The 21,586-nt window shown below is 38.1% G+C and overlaps 1 protein-coding gene across 8 annotated transcripts in view; it reads right to left on the reverse strand.

Annotated features, from left to right (window-relative positions):
• LOC112148548 (rho guanine nucleotide exchange factor 28) overlaps window positions 1-21,586 on the reverse strand; it is a 61,021-nt gene that overhangs the window by 2,987 nt on the left and 36,448 nt on the right. For 5 of the 8 annotated variants that reach the window (XM_036213419.1, XM_024275751.2, XM_036213424.1 and 2 more), the window contains 25 exons: window positions 19,985-20,156; window positions 19,591-19,702; window positions 19,342-19,422; window positions 18,591-18,633; window positions 15,551-15,674; window positions 13,432-13,576; window positions 13,167-13,222; window positions 11,757-11,817; window positions 11,276-11,399; window positions 9,416-9,543; window positions 9,197-9,337; window positions 7,283-7,533; window positions 7,083-7,208; window positions 6,864-6,981; window positions 5,868-6,122; window positions 5,712-5,788; window positions 4,646-4,824; window positions 4,451-4,548; window positions 4,177-4,374; window positions 2,939-3,052; window positions 2,731-2,861; window positions 2,613-2,660; window positions 2,261-2,365; window positions 2,019-2,177; window positions 289-540 (listed from right to left, as the gene is read on the reverse strand). In XM_036213419.1, the coding sequence (XP_036069312.1) occupies window positions 289-540; window positions 2,019-2,177; window positions 2,261-2,365; window positions 2,613-2,660; window positions 2,731-2,861; window positions 2,939-3,052; window positions 4,177-4,374; window positions 4,451-4,548; window positions 4,646-4,824; window positions 5,712-5,788; window positions 5,868-6,122; window positions 6,864-6,981; window positions 7,083-7,208; window positions 7,283-7,533; window positions 9,197-9,337; window positions 9,416-9,543; window positions 11,276-11,399; window positions 11,757-11,817; window positions 13,167-13,222; window positions 13,432-13,576; window positions 15,551-15,674; window positions 18,591-18,633; window positions 19,342-19,422; window positions 19,591-19,702; window positions 19,985-20,156 (3,298 nt within the window). The remainder of the gene's footprint in view (window positions 1-288; window positions 541-2,018; window positions 2,178-2,260; window positions 2,366-2,612; window positions 2,661-2,730; window positions 2,862-2,938; window positions 3,053-4,176; window positions 4,375-4,450; window positions 4,549-4,645; window positions 4,825-5,711; window positions 5,789-5,867; window positions 6,123-6,863; window positions 6,982-7,082; window positions 7,209-7,282; window positions 7,534-9,196; window positions 9,338-9,415; window positions 9,544-11,275; window positions 11,400-11,756; window positions 11,818-13,166; window positions 13,223-13,431; window positions 13,577-15,550; window positions 15,675-18,590; window positions 18,634-19,341; window positions 19,423-19,590; window positions 19,703-19,984; window positions 20,157-21,586) is intronic. The other 3 variants (XM_036213421.1, XM_036213420.1, XM_036213422.1) reach the window with 3 other exon arrangements.

Genomic DNA, 21,586 nt, shown 5'->3' on the forward strand with positions numbered 1-21,586 from the left:
GTGCATGTGTACATTGTATTTTATAGTTTTTGTACATGTGAATAGTCAATTGCAAGTACACAGTTAGAAAACAAAATATTGTATGAACTACAAATCAAGCATTACGCACACAAAAATCTAAAGTTACACACAAATCAAGAATTACGTACACACAAACCTATATTCTCTCCATAATTTTATAATGATTTATGTTGATTCGATTGCCTCAGACATCTCGATCTGGTCGGACGGTAGGAATATAAATCCATTTATCGTTACACCCCTACCAAAATGAGAACCCGTTTCTACCTTGTACCCATCCAGTGGTATTGTAACGGGCAGGCTGCTCTGGCGACTGTGTCTCCAGGTCTGAAGCAGCCTCTGCTGGGTCTCGATCTTCTTCCTCTCCAGTTCCACGCTCCTCTGGCCCTCTTTGAGTCTGTCCAGGTTTTGCTGATACTCCAGCAGCTGCGCCTCCAGCTGCTCACGCTCGCAGCGCAGACGCTCCGTCTCCAGAAAACACTGCTGCTCTCGATGCTCCAGCACAACCTCCTGCTCGCTCTGCGCAGAAGTTTAAATAGTCATCACTTCAAAAATGGGATATTTGAACATTTCTCTGGTATTAGTGGTTTTACTTCATTAATATAACTAGGAAAGCATTTTAGGGTCCTTTGACATTTTGTTCTTTGTGGATTTTTGTGCAATTTTTTAAAAGATTGCATCCTGGACGGGCCACAGCTCCCTGCTCTGCTCCATTCTGATGCATCCACTTGCGGACATTAACCTCGTCTGAGCTTGAATCTGGCTCAAAAATCCTCGGCTGGATAGCTCCAATATCGCTCGCTGCTTTTGCTGCGCTGGTAATGTTAGGTTGGGGGTGTAAGCTAGCAGGAGAACATGTAATCAGAGAGCTCTCAGTAATTGAGAGGGGAAGAGGGGGCGGGGTTGCTCCACGCAAACAATCTCGGCCACAACTTGGAGCCAAATTTCTAATCGAACTGCTCTCACTTTGCAGAAACTGTCCTAGAAAACGACAAAAGATTTTTTGATTTTGGTTAAAAAGAGCATAATCATTGTTAAAGAACGTTTTAAAACTTGACTTTGTTATTAAATGACTGTACTAGTGTGAAAAAAGTAAAAAAAGATACTTATACATTCTATAGTGTTTGATGTTATTCTCCATTGTTTTCAATGTTTATTTTAAGAGTCCATAGATGTAGTTTTTGTGTTTTGTTGAATGTATGAATGCAACAGGAGCAGAAAAATATGTTTTTCTTCATTCTGCTCCCTTTTATTTCCCCTGCAGAAAATATTTGTTTTGTTTTAATGTTTAGTTTTTATTGTAGAAATGAAAAAAATTGAAAAAGAAAAAGAAATAAATATTGGAGAAGCTTATTTGTGTGAAAACATCTGGTCAGAAAACACAGAATGGGAACAAAAATCTGAACTTACCAAAAAATGTTTGTTAAAATGTGAAATAATCATAAAGTTTTACACTATATGTATTTTGTGTGACTGTTTTACAAGAATGTAATGAACATCATAGCTTAACATATGAGCTGCTAATGTTCTTTTAGCCCACTCCGATCATCTTTTGATTTATTTTCCAACAATCAGAAATCATCAGATATTTGCCTCCGAGTTGTGGGCGGGACTTTTGAGTGGAGTGAGCTTGCCTTCACTTCCCATCATCTCTTTGTTTACACTCTCTCCAGCTAGCTTACAGTCCCTCACAACCTCTAGCTAACATTAGAGGTGCGACAAAAACGGTGAGCAACACCAGAGACACCCAGCCCCACAATTTAGAGCCAGATGCCAACTCGAACGAGGAAAATGGATTTATTTGTCTCCAACTGGATGCATCAGAATGGAGCGGAGCAAGGAGACTGGCCCGTTTTTTATTATACTCCTCCACCACAATTTGAGTAAGAAGTGGTTTTAATCTTGAGAAAAATGCCACAAGAACATGTTAAAAACCTGATTTTTAATGGAAACAGAAAGCTGTGACTCACTCTGAAGAAGCTACAGATGAGGCTCACCTGTTGCCTTTCTCGGGCCGAACACTCTTTGTCCCAGCGCAGCTGCTCCTGTTTCAGTTTGGCATGAAGCTTCTGCACCTCATCCACCTCTTCTTTCTTCCTCTCTATACTCTTCTTCTCTTCTTTCATCTTGTCAGTATTCTTCTGCTTCTCCTGTTCCTGGGTAAAAGGAAACAGATTAAAAAAAAAAAAAAAACTCTCTTGAAAGTAGACAAAATTGTACTTTTTTTTTTTTTAAATACCAAAGAGTTTTGAAGAGAGGCGAAGTTTCGAAGCTGATGCTTTTCTCCATCCAACAAAAGAAGTTTATAAACTTCATAACAGCTGTCCTGGAAAGTCACAGCTGCCTGCAAAAAAAAAATAAAATAAAATAATCGACTTCTTAATTCCTTTGACAAGAGAGAAGCTTAAATTTATTAAAATGAGATATTATTTAAGTCCAGTTTGTTGTAAAATTCTTCTAATTCCTTACATATATTGCCGTTAATTTGATCCATTTGAACCAGCAACATTGTCCTTTAGAAAACTGATCATTGATAGATTAAAACATTCATTTTTTTATTTATAAATGATTTGTTTTATGTCTCTCCTCACCTGCAGGCTGTAGAGAAGCTGAGTCAAGTTCTGGACACTCTCTGCCACCTGCAGAACACAATGTTCACCCAGCAGATTATGATGAAATATGGATTGTTTGTCTCTAAAGTGAACAAACCTTTAGTAGCGTCCCTTTGTCTGCTTTTCTGAACTCGGACGCTGGACTCCAGGACACGTTATCCAGCCCTGCTGACTCACTGTCGGATCCAAGAGAAGTGGAGCTCATACTGAGCGTGCTCAGATAATCTGCTGTAAAGGTCAGGAGGGAGCACATGTCATACCCACTCGCATCAGAGCGAATCAAACGGCGGTGAAAAATGACTCACGCTCAGAGGGAGACTCCTGAACGCTGCTGTAGCTGCAGCCGTCGCCAACAGGAGAGCTCTGACTCTGAGTTGAGAAACCATTTCGAGTCTGGAGGACGTTGATAAGGTTCTCCGCTACACCAGGAAAAACAAATAAGTGAGTGCGACTGAAAAATAGAAATAAACTTTCTATTTAAAAAAACGAGGGTGTGGCAAACTGGGATGAACAGATTAAACAAAGGTGGAAATCCTAGATTATATAGTCAGGATGTCATTTAATCAAACTCTGACTGTAAAATGAATTTGTGGTCCGACAGAGAAGTGTCAGGTGAATGTTTCATCATTTTGAAAATCATGTGGGAGGATTGTGTTACCATGGTTACAAAGAAAGTAGCGTTTGCTGGTGTGGATTAGCTTAGTTTGGATTTTTCTGAAAGAAAATGGCTAAAAATGACGGTTCATTTAGCAAAAAATGAATGGATATACAACTTATGGCACAAAAATGAATAGTGATTATTCCTGCTTGTTTTTATCTATAGTAATTTTAAAAAGTTACATTTTTAAAGTTTTAAAAACCTCTGCTTTTAACCCATCGAATCCCTTTTGGAGTCACCAGAACCCATCCAGATCACTGTTGGACAAAGGCGGGGTACATCCCGGATAGTCACAGATTACAGTAAATATTTATAGTTTTGCTAGTGAAAAAATGTATATTTTCCCAATTAAACGAGAAATGATCCACAAATGAAGCCCAAACTCAAGTAAAATTTAAAAAAGGCACAAGAGGTAGATTGAAAACATAAAACTAAGGGACAAACTGAACCAACGTGCTCATAAAGGTGCTGTGTTTTACCCGTTAGTTGGTCTGTTGGGGAGGAAAATCCCTGTCGTACAAATCTAAAAAATTCCGGGAACTGAAGATTTCCAAGAAACTTCCTGCACTTCAAGCTACGGTTCCAGAAATCTAGCCTGCATGTCATAAATTAAGCTGCAGTGTCAGCTTTGGACACTGCTTTCTACTGTAATATTACACCAGAACATTTCACCAATAAGAAGCTGCATTGTCAACACTTATAGTTCAGAAATGATGTTTAGTGAAAACACAAATTCTCTGATTAAAAGTGACTTTTTTCTCATCACCCGCCCCAACAAAAAGCCTGAGAATCATCAGATTTGATGTGTTTTTAAGAACAAAGCGACGTGTTTCTATCCCTGAACATAATTAAGCTCATAAAAATGCCGTGCAGCAGCTTCCTGACCTTCTCTGAGAGCTGCTGTGAGCAGACTGGAGGCCTGACGTGGCGTCTCGCCGTCGCTGACTTGTGTTGGCTGCACCAGTAGGGGGCGATGTGGTGCAGCCTCTGGAGAAGGAAGGGTCAGCTCGGTGAGCTCGGCATAAAGCTGCAGCTTCTCCTCCAAGCTGTGGAAGATCCGCTGGTCCTGTCCAAACAGGGCATCTGCAGAGGCGAGGGCGCCACGGTGAGGACTTGTTTGGTTTGTGGAGAGGAGTTACTGCAGATTTGTTGGTCTTACCCTGGAACTTGTTTATTTTCTGAATTCTCACTTCTGCAGCTTGTCTGGCTTCCTCGGTCTCAGTGTTTCGCTCCTCCTCCTCTTCTTCCTCAGGACAGCTGCCACGTAGGGCAGTAGGTTAGATAATGAGTAACACAAACATTACCACACATTAACCAGCTAAACAAACAGTGGAGTCCTGATGTGCACACACACCTCTCCACGGCCTGCCGGATGTGCCTCATCCATGCATTCCTCTCCTCTCTGGTGCTGGTGTGAACCTCGTACATCTCCGGCCCCGCTGAGGAGGCAGAGATAAGGAACATTCCTCGTTCCTCATTGGCTACTTCTCGAACGATGAGCTTCTGCAGAGGGATCACTGGAGGCTTTTGGTCCTGGAGAAGAAGATCCATAACAATCGGTTCAGTACGGTGGCCTGGAAGTGCAATTTACACCAACAAATCACTTGACGCAAAAACATATTTAAGATCATAACCAAAAAAAAAAACAACATTTAGAAATCAAAACAAGAATTCCGGAAACTTGAAAAAATAATTGTGGATGTGTTTAATTACAAAAGGGTCAAATTATTTAAAATGTACTTATGTGTTTGAATTTTTTACCCACTTATTATGGATAAATTGTAGCCTTCAATAGTGATGTTTACAATTTGTAAAAAAAATTGAGCAAGTATGTAAAATAATCATCTTATTAATATCAACAGGTTGTTTTTATACTGAGAATCAAATTTCAAACAAATTTTTAATAAAATATAAATGAAATGTTTTGAAAAACAAAAGTTATATCCAGAAATCAAAATGAAATGTTAAACAGGAAACACATCAAGAAAGCGGAGAAGGTAGATACTACCGGATATCACTGATTGGATGATGATGTTTGTTCATCATGTCAGTCGAAAGTTATTCAGCATAAAGCGATGCTGGATGTGCTCCGTACTGATCATAAAACGTATGTTGGAGACACATTTAAAACGACTCAAACGTCATCAACCAATCAATGAGGTTTTACATTTTCTTATTGTGTTTCATTTAATTTTAATTTCTGGAAATTACTTTTGTTTTCTGAAACATTTCATTTGTATTTCTTCTTACTTTTGGAAGTTTTGTTTTAATTTCTGAATAGTAATGTTGTTTTTTTATTATCGCTGTGACCTTTAATATGCTTTTGCGTCAAATGATTGGTGTGGTGAATTGCCCTTCAGGGCCACCGTAGTTCAGGGATGAGAAGCTTTAAACATGTGGCTCTGACGTCTGAAGCTTACCACAGAGGCAAATATAAAGCGCTGGTCTTTCTCTTGTAAGAAAACCAGAACATCCGTGAGTAAAAGAGCCAAAGTGTCTAAAAAAGAAAGGGAAGATTTACATGTAAACTGTTTTCAAATCGACAGAGAAAAGACACTCGGATGATGTTTTCACACCTTTTAGCCGCCCTGTGGCCGTTTTCCAGAAGACCAGCCCTTTGTGTTGAAGGTTCCTGTGTTTGCTGTGCAGATCCTGTTTGCGGAAAACTTTCCCGTTCTTGAGTTTGGCAAAGCTCTTGATATCCAGCCTGGTGAGAACTTCCTGCAGCTCCTGACATTTCTCATACTTATTGACAGTCAGGTCCACTCCTGCGATGATGTCTCGGATCTGTGCCAGAGCCTTTGATAAGTCCAGGTGATCTTGACTTTCCTCTGTGAGCACAAAGAACAGCATCAAGAGTCATCACCAGGATTTAGATCATTATTTTTTCTTCACTACAACAGTAAAAGTTTTGTAAATTAAACCGCAACTTTGATAAAAACTAAAGAGCAAGGAGTAAAAAAAACAGAATACAGTTTCCTTTCCCCCACTCACTTTCAAATAAACATGAATAATTGAATTGTTACACAAGGGTAATATGTATTTAAAGTTGTGTGAAATTTCTACAATCTCTACATTTGACCCCTCCCCCGGGGGAGCGGTGAGCTGCAGACACAGCTGTGCTCAGGAACCATTTGGTGGTTTAGCCCCAAAATCCAACCCCTTAATGTCTTTGGTATGACTCAACCATAGATTTGAACTCATGACCTTCCAGTCTGAGGGCGGACACTCTACCACAAGGCCACTGAGCTGGAAAAATGTAAATTAATGTATGTTAATCTAATAAAATGCATATTACTATAAATCTCTCTCTCTCTCTCTCTCTCTCTCTCTCTCTCTCTCTCTCTCTCTCCCTCTCTCTCTCTCTCTCTATATAATTTTGTATTTATAATTTAAAAATAATTCTAAATAATATAATAATATTACATGTAATTATGCACTCAGCCAATCACGTGGCAGCAATTCAGACTGACATGATCAGGATGATCTGCTGCAGTTCAAACCGAGCATCAGATTTTTATTTATTTATAAACGTGTTTTCCTTTTGCAGGAATCCAGGAGAACAGAGTTACCCTGGGTGTGCTGTAAAATCCTCTCCAGCAGCACAGGATACTTGGTGATGCGTTGAGTGACCAGTAGGATGAATTCTGGGACCTCTCTTCGTCTGACAAGAGAGTTATTGCTTTGTTGCTGCGCGGGAAAAAAAAACAAAACAAAAAAAACACAAGACTGGCTGCTTAATAAGAAAGAACTTTAAAAAGTACTAAAAAAGTGTCATTCTGGGAACTTACTCGAACAAAGTTTTGAAGTTTTTTGTTTTGCTGCTGGAGCTCCTTGAAAACATTCACAGCCTCAATGTGGTGACTGCAGAACTCTCCATACAGCTGCTTCATCTTCTCTGCATTCTCATCTGAAAACTGAGCAACATCCTCAGAATTCAGTCTAAAAATGCTCGTTTTGAATTAATAAACCCACAATTAGTTCCACCAACCTGCTGAAGAAGTATGTCGCCAATTTGATGGATGAGGTAATTCTGCGAGTTCTCGGGATGCGACGACGCGTGACGGCGCTCCTGCAGAGTTCGGAAGAGGTTTCTGTGGAACAGCAGCAGCGGGTCCAGGCACGGGAAGATCCGCGCCACGCAGTCCAAGTCCAGCTGCAGCTGCTCCAGCATGCCCCTCCGGAAGACCTCCGACATGACCGTCAGAGTCTGGATGTGGTGCAGCTCTGTCTGCATCAGCTCTACAGGAAGGGCAGCCAAAGAGGATTGTGGGAAAGGTTTCTGTTTAAAGCCACAGATGAAAGTGCTAAAAAAAAGAAAATTATTTTAATTTTTTTCTCCTGCATGAGATAATAGTATTAAGTTGCCCCCAATGGAGGCTCCTCTGGTATATTTATCTTGTTTTAATACAAAATTATTGCGTTTTAAAGACTTACTGCGATCAAAGTGTTTCCATTGGTATCTTAATTAGGATTATTTCGTTTTCAGCAAAAAAAAATGTTGTTTTCTATGACAATTTCTACAGAGCGGCAATAGTTCATTAGAAATTTGCCTCTGAGTTGTGGGTGGGACTGTTGCCTCAGAGCAACCCCAACCCCTTTACCATCGCCCATAACTGAGAGCTCTCTGTTTACACTATTTCCCACTAGCTTACAGCCACTTACACATCCACAACCTATATTAGTGCTACAACATAAATGGCGAGCAATTTTGGAGCGATTTATGAGAATGGAGAAGAGTGAGCAGCTTGTGGGAGGAGCTAAGAATTTTCTACATCACAAATACAATCTCTTTTAAATTGTATTTTTTGTTTGATCCAGATTCACAAAAATTTGAATAAAGAAAAACTCAAAAATTGAATTTTAAATGTGATGTGGGTCCTCACGATCCGACCCTTTCAGGAGGAGTATGCTCCGCCCCCTGGCTAACACAAACCCTTTCTCCACAAAGCTAGCAGCTCAAGCTCGTGGGGATCAGCTTGTGCAGCTGGCCAAGAATCGCTCATTCGGTTTAGTGTTCAAACTTTGTACGTGTTCTCCACATGTTGAGATGAATCCTAAATGTGTCCGGGAATGGCGCAAGTAGACGGGGATATCGGGAAGACGGGAGGAGAAAGGGAGCAGACTATTTCCTGGAGGAAAAGCGAGCAAAGAATTGGGAGAACTGGTTTAAACAAGGACTATTGAGCAACGGCAGAACAGTACATGGATGAAAGCGAAGAGGATTTATGATACAGAGATTATACGTCATCATTTCAATAAATCTTGAAATGCTCATTTGGTGTTTTGACCATTTTTTGACCGAATTTCACAGCAAAAATGAACCCATAAGCCATCACCGTTCTGTCTGTGCTGCATTTTGGGGATAAACACCCGAGCTTCACAGTATACATATATATATATATTTTTTTTTAATTTATGTTTTTTTTTCGTGGATGACACACTGACAAGTATTGCTTTAGTTTGACAACATGAAATGGGCGGCACCCTCTGAGAGCGAAAGGCGGAGCCTCAGAGATCGTTTTACTTCCTGGCATGAAAACAGTCCACAAAAATGACTCATATTTCATAAATAATTAATTTTTTAGTGTTCCAAAGGTAATATATGATCATTTAAATGTATGTAAAATCGTATTGCCCCTTTAAGGGCGCTGAGACACTACATAGTTTAGTTCTAAAGTCAAACATTATAGAAAAACCTTTTTGGTCTCATATTTAATGGACTTCTTGGTGATCTGGAACTCCTTCATGTACAGTAAACTGGTGAAGTTGCAAATAAACATTGATCATCATCGTCATTTAAGTTATTACATTATTAATTTTCATCTCAATAACATAACTAACGATTAGTTCATCCATATGAATAAAAAACAAAACAAAGAGATGAAATCAAGCGAGGTCCCACCATAAATAACATCCTGCCGTTTGATGGTGCGTCTGTCGAGTTTCCTGCAAAAGTCCCGAGTGACGGCGAGACTCCACGACTCGGCATCAAGTCCCAGCTGATCGGCCGACAGCTCACTCAGTACAGGAGCGTCAACTGGATCTGCAGGAATAAAGAGCAACAGATCTCATCAGAATCACTGATGCTTCCTAGAACCTTTTAGGACATAATGCGCCTCACCCTGCGTGCTGATTGGCAGGTCGGTGGAGGGGGAGGTGACTTGTGACCCCTCCTCAGACAGTGAACTGCTCAGGAAAGCTGCCATGCTGCACTCGCTGTCCGCCTCTGCGACGTCACTCAGTCCTCTGCTGACCAACAAAACACACAGACCTAAACATGAGCCTCTGGAAATGTGTTAGAGCACAACTGTGGAGTATGATCTAAAAACAGAAGAATTATGGAAATAGTCGGATGGAGACACACTTGGCTGGTTTTTGTATGTAGACCTAAGTCAGTGACATGAATCTGACCTGAATGGGAAACTTTAAAATACTTTTATGCAACAAAATAGAGTACAATTAAAGTTTTTATATATATGGTCTATGGGCACATGTGTCAAAGTCAAGGCCCGGGGGCCGGATCCGGCCCTCCAGGTAATTAAATCCGGCCCTTCAGATCATTTTATTTAATTGTTATTAATGGCTCGATTTCTAACTTGTATCATTTTGACAAAACATATTTTTATGGAGAGTAAAATATAAAAAGATATTTAAGGTTTAAGTTGATTTATATTTGGAATAATATCCCTGCCTTTTTATTATTCATAATTATGTTAAAAAGTTACAGTTTTAAAGTTTAAAAAATTCATATTATGCTAGGTTTTTGGACTGTTTTTTCATTTACTAAAATTGTTTTACGCTATTTTGGAGTTTAGCTAATATTTCAGCTACATGCTAGCTGTTTTGGCTAATTTAAGCTAATATTTTTAGCTGGTTATAAGCTTTAGCGTTTTCAGCTATTAGCTTTAGTGTTTTTAGCTATCAATTTCAGCATCTTCAGCAGCCAAATTCAGCTTACAGCATTCACACTAGCATTATCGCAGATATATCTAGTTCATAATTACGTTAAAAAGTTGCTGTTTTAAAGTGTTAAAAATGTAGTTTTAGAATGTTCAATAAATGTTTATCCTGTTCATCCTGCGACCTAATTGTGTTTTGGATTTTGGCCCCTTGTGCGATTGAGTTTGACACCTCTTCTCTATTATATTCAGTACAAACAGGCTTACTGAAGCTTTAACACCACATCTCTTTAAATCCAACATTTTTTTGTGGTTTAGTTATTTATATTTTGAAAGTTTGCAAAATAACCTTCAATTCTTGAAAATACAAATTTTGGTAAATTTAAGAACAATGTTTCAGTTTCAGATGTTTTCTATGCTTTTTTTTAAACCAGTGGGTTTTTAATTCAAACATTTTTAACCCTTGATCAGTTAAACCAGAGGAACTTATCTTCTCTGATGATCAATAAGACAAAGAATAACTTATTTCAGACCAGTTTCTTCAAAGGCAACTTGGTCACTGTAACAAGTAACATAATCAAAAGAGGTTTTAAAAATGTCTAAAACAAAATACAAGTGGAGAAAATAGTTAAGGACTCACTCTGAACATCTTTTGATTTATTTTCAAAGCGTTTCTGGAGGTCTTTTAATGATGATTAGGCTGTTTTTAGCCAAAATCCAAAAGCAAGTATCGTTTTCTTGGTCATAGTTTCCGCAGTAGATCATCAGAAATTTGCCTCTGAGTTGTGGGGGGGAACCGCTACCACAGAACTCCCCCCTTCCCATCACCCATAACTGAGAGCTCTCTGTTTACACTCTCACCTGGTAGCTTACAGCCCCTTACACCCAATCAAGAGCAGACAAAAATGTTTTTTGAAAAACTGTACAAAGAAATGCAATTTTAAGCTTAACTTTCCACATACGTGTTCTCTATCACGAGAAAAATGTTACAAGAACATGTCAACAACACCAAAAGGTAGGTCTTTAATGAATGCTTCTTTTAATAATTAATAGCTGCAGTTGACTACAGAATTGCTCCTTACCTGCTATCTACAGACAAGGACAAGCTTTTGGAAAAATGGCCGACTGCTTCTCTTTTTTCTCTTGTTGACATTGAAGAAGGGGAGGAGGAAGACGAGGAGAAAACGGAGTTTTCCTTGATCGAGTCTGGAAGTTCAAAAGAAATAATTGTTCACTCAGATTTCTGTATCTTCTTTAAGTACATACCTTTACCTTTATTTGAATGTCTTCTGTAATTAACAGCAGCTAAATCACAACAACGAGGGGACTTCTGTCAAATAGTAAAGTGTGTCATTCTTCTACTACTGGGAAAAAAACCCAAACATGCTCAAAAACACAATCCAGGCCAGATCCCCCACTGAGACGGATTGAAATTTAACTGGAAAGCATGCAGGGAGGGAGGTGGTGCCTTTTTTGATCCCCTCCGGAACAAAAGAGGGCAGGTGAGAACTAAATGAATCAGAAAGCAGCACTTGGGAGAAGGGGATACTGTACTGTACTCACTGTGAGGGAGAGACATGGTCTTGTTTTTCACCAACGCTGCATTCCTCTCCGGCTGCAGCTTCTAGAGGGACACACGCAGACATGCTAGCATAAACAGCTGTGAAGGACTGTTGTGTTTGGAGTCGATAAAAAGAGACGGTGAAAAGTCGTGTGGTTACACAGCGCCAGGTTGAAATATTCATCTCAGCTCAAAAATTCCCTCTTAATTTGATTGCATTAGTCTGAGGCTGAGCTCAGTAAAAAACAAATGACTTTATTTAAATAAATATTGAGTTTTTGGCTAAATTACTCTCCGTTACATTCTAGATTAATTTACTGACTTAAAGATAATAAAAAAACACACACAGTTTGGTTCAGAGGCTATAAAGAGAAAATTAACTTATGTGTCTGATTATCAAATGAAACATGACACCATCATTGTGTTTCTTTTGCAAACTAATTCAGAAATAGGACTTTTTATTTTAAATACAATTAGTCTTTTTCTTGACATGAAAGGAAACAATATTTCCTCTTTTTTTAGAGATTCAGATGGATCAAATAAATAAAGCTCAGATTTCGACACTTTGGATCAGAAAAAGTATTTTTGACAACATCAATCTTTTTTATATTAAACTGTCAATTTAACATCCGGCACAATAAACAGTGTGAAACCATGAATACATTAGATTGACTGACCCAAAGTTACGGCTCCAATAAGTGCTGACAGAAACGTTATAATAAAAAAACAAAAGCACATAAATGAAACTAACTATTTTTGTCATGATGAAGAAAAAAAAGTCAAAATATGAAATATACTGCTGCATATCTCTGTCTCCAATAATCAAATGTAAACTACATTTGTGTCCAGCAGAATTCTGAATTTCCTCGTGAATCCACACAAAAAAACATTTTTTTTGGAGAAGAATTTCTTTATTTTTTCAGTTTTGATTCTAAATATCTAAAGCTGTAATAAATCAATATTATAATAGTAGATATGAACTAATCCAGCATCTTTTTTTACCTTCAGTGATCAACATATTTTGGGAATGTGTCTTTAGATTTAGGTCACATTCATGCAGAAAGCTGCATTTCAGTTCCTTTAGAATTGTTTTAATTTCTTTAAATCTCATTAAAAATCTAAACAACTTTAGACATTTATCAAACATGACTATTATCATTTTATATTAAAGGGAAATATACAAAGAAAAAACAACTTTTCGAGTATTTAAGTGAATTATGCCGTTTAATCCTCACTAGAAAAAAATCACAAAAATAACTCATATGTCAGAAATAATTAGTTTTTAGTGTGAAAAATGTAATATATGATCATATATATGGATATAGTTCACTCTGAAAGCCTTAAGAAAATCATGTTATGGCTCCTTTAATGCACAATCACTCAGTACTGTAGACTTTAAAGTTAAGGGTTACCTTTCCACAAGCTGCAGCGGACTCTCTGCAGTTTTTATGGACGTTAACGAAGCAGCCTGAGGATAAAGAGATGAGAGAGAATTACATTTTTTTATCCAAAAAAAAAAACAAAAAATGCAGCAATTTCATCTGTTTTTCATGAGCTGAGCTCATAAAATGAAATACAATGACTTCATGTCGGCTGATAAGCAGAGCAACTGCAGCACGAGCGAAAGCAGTCAATCAAACCCTGATCGGTTCAATCACGCAGCAGCAAAACACTTACTGGAGCACTGAACCAGCTCCTTCCCAGAAACCGGCTTGTCACAGCCCACACAGAGAGCCGGAGCCGGCTGAGACACGGGAACAAACTGGTGTCCGTTAGCGGCTCCTGACTTCTCCTTCCCTTCCTTCATGTCTTTTCCTTTCACCTGAAATACAAGTCAGACTCATTTTAAATGCATGAATATGATCTTTGATTATCATTTAAACCAACAAAAATTCCTCCGTTTGCTACGAAACACCTGTTAAAAGGACGTTTGTTGAGACAGAGGGGCCTCTTTTCTGTTTACTCTGAGGAAGTCCATGAGGACAGCTGCTGTCATGGCGCTTTGTCCTCAGGGGGCATCGGGAGGATTTCTCTCTGGAAGAGGGTTTGTTTTCTTATCAAACTTTGTCAGGACGTCTAAGAGGGGGTGGGGGGTGCAGGTACATTATGTGCCTCTGAACACAGAAAAACATCCTTTCTGCACAACAGAACTTTTAGAAGCAGAAAGTGTTTTGGCTCCAGAATCTCATGTGGTGAAGAGTATTTTTACTGTATGTTGTTGCTGAGGCTGGCCCGACGAGACGGAGTTCTCTACTGCCAAATAAAGGCACCGAGCTCAGACAAATGGACCCCAGGACAGGAATTCTGACCTGATCTTTAAAAGAGCTGTTAAACCTTTTACGAGGACCATCTAGAAGTCCGCCCCCCGACCACTGAATGTATATAAGAACTGGACCGAGTGAGTGTGACATCACCCATAGAAAATGGCTCCAAACAAATTAAGTCAATTCATTCAATTTTTTGTGACACGAACGTCGCCATGTTGGAACCAGACAGTGTCAATGAGTAGCGATTGGTCCGAGACATTGTTTCTACGGCAACCAATCTCACCAATACGGAGTGAGCTTGTTGGGAGGCCACACCCCTACAGCAAAATAAGAGGTTGCACTAAATTTGATGGCCAATGTGAGGCCAAATACTTTAGATGAGACATCTGAACTGCCAATGCATTACTTAAATTCAGAATTAAATATGATTAAGAAAAAATATGGATTAGCAAAAACATACCAAAAAAAGTTTCACAGCAAGAATGGTTATTCTGACAAATAGAATGACTGAGTAATAGATGTTTATTTCTCAGTAGAAGTCTATAGGAGTTTGGCTTCTTGGACCCAGTGGGTACTTCCTGTTTGGAACACCGGGGGGAGGAGTCACTCAGTCCAGTTCTCATGTACAATCAGGGGCAGACTTAGCATTTTTTTTCTTATTTTTTTTTTATTCTTTCCAGGGTTAGAACATCAAATTTCTTCTTTATTGGTCCACTGGTAGACAGAATATATGTCAAGAATCCAAATGTTTTGATAAACATTCCATTTGGGTGAATTTCTAACTGACAACATCCCAACAGGAGCCACAAAGACTTATTCACTTTTCAGGAAAGTAAGACAGTTGAAAATTAAAGTTACAATTATGATAACTATAAGCGATTTTTTTTGGCAAAATAAAATTAAGACTTTTTTTCAAAACTTTAAATAGCTTAGCATTTTTGTCAGAGATTTTACAACTTCCTTTCAAAATAAAAGACATCCTGTGTCACATAGGATCATTTCAATACAGCAAATCATTACATTTTCAATTTTCAGACAAAAAAATACAGACCTAATAAAATAAATAAGAGCTAATTCTGTGATATTTCTTTTTACAAACACTTAAAATCCTGGAATTTGTTGAAAAATAGAAAATCCGGCCCTCAAAAATGTGTCTGATACATAACGTCCTTCAACTGTTTGTAAATTAGTTGAATCAAGTTTTTTTTTTTTTTTTTACTTTTAATACTTACATACTTTTTTACAGTTACACTTAATTTTTTTTCCTTTAACCACAAAGCCCCAATAGAGGGGTCAAAGAGCCACATGTGGGTCCAGAGCCGCAGGTTGCAGACCCCTGAGCTCAGAGAGTGCAGGGGCACTAGGCAGTCGCCTACCTTTGCCTAATGATAAGTCCGCCCCTGTATAGTCAAAGCCCACACCTCAAAAAAATGTTTATTGGATCAACTTCAGGGATTTTAGTCATGTTTTACCACATGATGGAGAAACCTGCGTCAGTTGGAAGTGTATTTTCTGCAGCGCAGCCTCACCTTGGTCTTGTTCCGAGTGCTGGACATCCTGTTCTTCAGAAAGCTGAAGGTCCGGCTCACTTTATACTTCTCTGTCTCAACTTTTGAAGGGATTATGTATTTATCCCACTCCTCATCCTCGATCCTGCACCACGTTTCATTAAAAAAGAAAAACATAACCATCACCACAACTTTAACAGTGACCCTCTGTTTTACTGCATTTAAACCCCACTTGTGTTGTCTTTAAACCAAACAGATCATTATTTTAGTGCTTCTACTCGACTGGAAGAGTTGACTAATCAGGAACAGTGGTGTCATGCTGGAATGAGGGAATGTTCGGTCTTCCAGGACCCCTGGTCCACAGATTATTACTCTTTATAACATGCTCGGCATGCTCGGACGTCACTATGGACTCTAGAAGTTTCTATTTTTAGCACGCTCCTCTCAAAATGCAATTAATGATGTGTCAGCTATTTAAAGCAATGTATGGAGCTCAGTTTGTAGGTGAAGGGAAAAAATGACAAAGAAAAGAAACATGCAAAAACGGTCTGGACTCAGAACGTTAGAACAGAATCTATTTATGCAAAGAGTCTGTGCGGTTAAAGGAGATGGACGAGACTGGAATGAGTCAAGCTACACATGCATGTCCGCCAGGCCTTTATGATGGAGACATACTCTTTGAGGAACTCTGTGAGCGTGAGATGTTGGAGCGATGCGCTGCTCTCCTCTTCTGCTGACTGGGCCCGCTTACGGAAACCCAAAATCCTGCATGGATACAAAGAGCTCAGGCCTGACAGTTTTGTTGGAAACAAAGTTCTCTACAGTATTTCAGTAAACTTAGGCTTAATTCAGTAGAAATATAAAGCTAAAATTAAGTTTATAGAGATAGATGTTTAACCCCTTCACACTGTGCATCACTAATTTGTAACATACATTTAAAGTCCCACTCCGATCAGCTTTTGATCAATTTTAAAAGAATTTCCAGTGTTTTTTTAAATTATGATTATGCCACTTTTAGCCAAAAACCTTCTAGGTCATAGTTTCTGTGGAGTGGTATGATTTAGTAAGAAATTGCCTCCAAGTTGCTGGCAGGATCGTTGACAGGGAGGTTGTAGTGTATTTTCTACGTCACAAATAAGCTCTTTTTCGACATGCATTAAATAAATAATCAATCAATAGGAAATTTTCTGCTTAATTTTCTTATTATATGTCCTCCATCATCAGAAAAATAGCACAAGAACATGTTAAAAACACCAAAAAATGCCATTTTCATCGCAGTGGATCTTTAAATTCAGAACTTCATTTAGAATCACCTTGAGTGGAATAATAATTGTTATACTAGTAATTTTAATTGCAATTTAATACTACTTCATTGTTTTATGTGTATTTTCTTGTGGTGATGCTTTTCGGCCGACACCTCCCTTGAAAAAGAGATTTAATCTCAATGTTAAAAATAGAAATGTTGCATTACCTGTAATAATGCTAGTGTCAATGCTTTTTGCTGAAAGTAGTTGCTGAAGATGCTGGAGCTTTTTGCTGAAAATGGTGATGCAATTTACTTTAATTGCTGAGGGATTTCCAGAAAATGCTAAAGCTATTTGCAAAATGTTAAATTTGCTAAAAGACTGGAAGAACAATGAAAGAGTGCTGAGGTTGACCAACATTTCTAAAAAAAATGTGTAGTAAAATTGCTTAAAAATCCCTATTACATGCAAATTTTGCAAAAACATTTAATGTGGTGCTTAAATATGAGCTAAACTCCAAATTATCCAACAAAAGTTTGCTCATTGTCATAGATTGTTGCTTAAAAACTAGCTAAACTTCAAAATAGCCTAAAATTCCTCAGTAAACTAACTTAGTCAAAAATGTTAGCCTGTCGCTAAAATACAAGCTAAACTTTAAATTAGCTAAATTGGATAACAAATTGGCCAAAAACATTAGCATGTTGCTAAAATATTAGGTAAACTACAAATTAGCATTAAAAACCTCAGCAGATGCCGAATTAGCCAAAAAAGCTAGCACACTGCATAAATACTAGATAAACTCCTAAACTGCCTAAAATTCCTTAGTAAACTAAATTAGTCAAAAATGTTAGCCTGTCGCTAAAACACAAGCTAAACTCTAAATTAGCCAAAAACCCCTGTAGATAACAAATTAGCCAAAAACATTAGCATGTTGCTATAATATTAAGTAAACTCCAAATCTTTTGAAAATTACTAAACATGATGAAAACATAGTCTTTGGATATATTTAAAGGGCTGTTTATAATCTACTTAAATGTTAAAACTTTCTCATTCATTTTCTATGGGGAATATTTTGCTATATATTAAAAAAACTATAAAGTTCATGTATACCAAAAATACAAGCAGTAATGTCCTGAATGAGCTGAACATGTTGAAGATTACTAAAATCGCTGAAAGTGTGATTGAGTTTCTACGTGCCAAAAAAACGTACGGAAAGGAGCAAGAAAATCACTATTGTGAGATTACTTACACAATAGGTTAATTTAAAAAAAAGAACATTTTGTACATATAATTGGAAATAAACATAGGCATGAAGGGGTTAATATTATTTATCATCTATTTATACTGTTTTATTATGATTTCTAATGTGTTATTCTATGACATTTAGCAAAAAATGAATGTGTGAAGTTTATGAGATGAAACAGCCTGTAAAATGTATATGAGGGGCCCGCATGTGTTACATGGGTGGATGAGAAAGCAGAAAAACAGTTAGAAATGTATATTCAACATAAATGCAACAATATGTGCATGAAACAAAATCAGTGTCACTGATGTGGTCTAGAATTTAGCAACCATCTTTTGTTGTTTTGACATCCTAGAAAGCTTAGAGTTTCGCTGTTTACTCCAGGTTTTTTTTGAGGTTACAATTAGAGAAGAATACGCTGGCCTCAAACTGGCGACAGGAAATATGTCATACACCCCCAACCACAGTTTTAAGCTGAAGAGATGTGTACACACATATAGGTTGTTTAAGGCACCGGCGATGCCTAAAAAGGGAGGAACATCTAAGCAAGATGTGAGCTTATGTGATGACACACCTCTTTTCTCTGGGCGTCTCAGTCAGGTTGAGCGCTCTCTGCTCTGCAACGAACAATAACAGTCACAAACAAAAGATTAGGCCAAGACGTTCATGTCAGTACGATTAAAGGTGCTTTAGAGGTAATTAGAAACCATCACCGTTCATTACAACCGAGCTGGAGACAAATACAGGGATCAGAGAGAACATTTGGATCCAGTAAAATCCCAACAGAGACAGAAGAAACGCCAGAAAGCTCTGCCTCGGAAAAGCAGATGACAGCAGAGCTGGAAAAACAAAAGCTAAGAGCAGAAATGACACGGCGCCAAATGGAAGCGTGTCAAAACAAAAAAAAAATAAACCTCCTTCTTCAGATGATCCACACAAGTTGGGACTTTTCCAAAGCCTCAGTTTGTTCTTGCCAAGCCTTTTACCCAAAATATAAATAGTTTTTGGAAATCCAATTTATTATTAAGGGAAAACACAATCAAAGAGTGAAAAAAAGGTCTGCTTTTGATCACTGGATGAAAGAAAAGCAGACAGTAGTCTCTAACTCACCACCAAGAATTGAATCACAGAGCTGCACAATTTAAGATTTTTTTCGAGTAAATATGGTTTTTACACTATTGAGCAACGTCTTTATTTAAACAGTTCAAGACACAACATTTGCTCTTTAACTGTGCAGCTCCTGATGGTCCCCCAGAGAGAGAAGGAGAGCCCTCACACCTACCAGCTAACCAGCAGCTGTCATTTGACACCGTCCTTGTACTTACTAACTTGGTTGAGACGAGAAAGTGATTTAGAAAGTGATAAAGCTTGAAGCAGAGAACGACCGCTGCTGCCGATCGTACCACCTACGCAGAATAAAGCACGACTTTCAGTTACCGACAGGTGAGCGGCGCTGTACCAGAGCGGGGCTCATCGTGAACACTTTTCATAAAGCATTGGTTGATTTATGACATTCGTTGGGTAAGTGTGGCTTGTTTGCCTATTCAAGTGAGGACAAAATAAGAGCCGCTCACCTTCTTCTAGATCAGTGATGGCCGAGTCTCGGTTGAGCAGGGGTCGGGAGGGCTTAGCTTTGGGGGAGGAGTAGGAGTACGAGCGCAGACGAACTTCAGGGTCCTCTGAACTCTGAAGACAAAGACACGTCACGCACACAGGTTCACAAGTTCAGTTCACGAAAACGTAAAATAAAAAAAACAGCAAAAGCTCCAGCACAAACAAGTCCAACTGACCTTTCGTCCACACTATTGAGCTGTTGACAGAATGAGCTTATCTCTTAATGACTCCCTGCAAAGTGGGGTTTACTTGAAATATATATACTTTTTTACTCAAAAGGCTTTTAAAAATGCCTGATGGAAGAGCTGGACCTGACATCAGAGGAGACTGAGCTCATGTGGAAGAGGGATGTACCTTGGTGGTTTTGGGTGTGATGTCAGAGTGAGAGCGGTTAAAATCCGGTGAGGCGTCAAAGGAGCCTCTCTCCTCTCCCGAGCTGGATCTCAGAATGGGTCTGTGCTTTAAGGACGAGGGGTAGGAGTGTCCCAGTATGTCTTCATCCCCACTGTCACACTCTAAACTTGGGCTGTTTGCACACAAAAACACACATACGAGCGAAGGCTATGACCTCACAGTGTTAAAACGCTTGACTTTATTGCTGTTATATAAAAAATAAAGTTGAGATATAAAGAACAAATCAGTAGAAAAACTAACTAAAACTAGAAATGTTGCATTAGCGGCAATAACACGAGTGTGAATGCTTTTTGCTGAAAGTAGTCACTGAAGATGCTGAAGCTTTTGCTGAAAATGGTGATGCAATTTACTTTATCTGCTGAAGGGATTTGCTGAAAAAGCAAAAGCCATCTGCAAAATGTTAAATTTGCTAAAAGACTGGAAATTTCATTAAAAACTATGTATGAGAATTGAAGTTGACCTTAAATTGCTTAAATTTTTTGCAAACATTTTGAGTGTGCTATAAGCTAAACTCAAAATTAACCCAAAAAACCTTTGTAGATGCCAAATTAGCCAAAACATCTGGTTAGTTTCTTAATTACTAGCTAAACTCCTAAATAGCCTAAAATTCCTCAGTAAACTAAATTAGTCAAAAACATTAGTTTTTACTAAAATAGAAGCTAAACTCTAAATTAGCATAAAAAAGCCTCAATAGATGCCAAATTAACCAAAAACATTAGCCTGTTGCTAAAATATTAAGTAAACTCCAAATTAGCATAAAAACCCCAGTAGATGCAAAATTAAAAAAATAAAAAAAAAGCTAGCTCACTGCTTAAATGCTAGTTAAACTCCAAAATTGCCTAAAATTTCTCAGTAAACTAATTAGTTGAAAATGTTAGCATGTTGCTAAAATAGAAGCTAAATTAGTCTAAAAAACCCCACAAGATATCAAGTGAGCCAAAAAATGTTAGCATGTTGCTAAAATATTACGTAAACTCCAATTTTTTAAAGATTACTCTAAAAGTTGAAAACGTAGCCCATGAATAGATTTAAAGGCTTGTTGCTAATCTACTTAAAATACTGAAATTTGAAGACTTTCTCATTCATTTCCTAAGAGGAATATTTTGCCCAATATTTCAAAACTGTATAAATACCAAAAAAACAAGTAGTTATGTCCTGAACGAGCTGAACATGTTGATACCAAGATTGTTGAAATCGTTGAAAGTGTTTGAGTTTCTACCTGCAGAAAAACACCTTACCAATCTTATCAGACTCTTATCAGTTTGTGACAGAAGAGAGTAAAAACATTTAAATTGGCTGCATTTTTCTTGAAAATACACACATTTACAGCAACATTATTGTAGCACGGATTCCTGTTAAAATTTGGACAAAATTACATCTGAGATTTGAATTTATATTAAGTAATTTGGCAAACCAAAAAGGGTCAGTAAATGTATTTAAAAGTGTATCAAACATACTGAAACTGAGGCTGTATTTCAGAAATGACAGTCATGCCATTTGATGAGGGCTGCATATCCTGGTATTAGCCAGCGACTGATGCTC

The sequence above is a fragment of the Oryzias melastigma genome, linkage group LG9 (assembly GCF_002922805.2).
Source record: "Oryzias melastigma strain HK-1 linkage group LG9, ASM292280v2, whole genome shotgun sequence".
NCBI classification, from domain to species: Eukaryota; Metazoa; Chordata; class Actinopteri; order Beloniformes; family Adrianichthyidae; genus Oryzias; species Oryzias melastigma.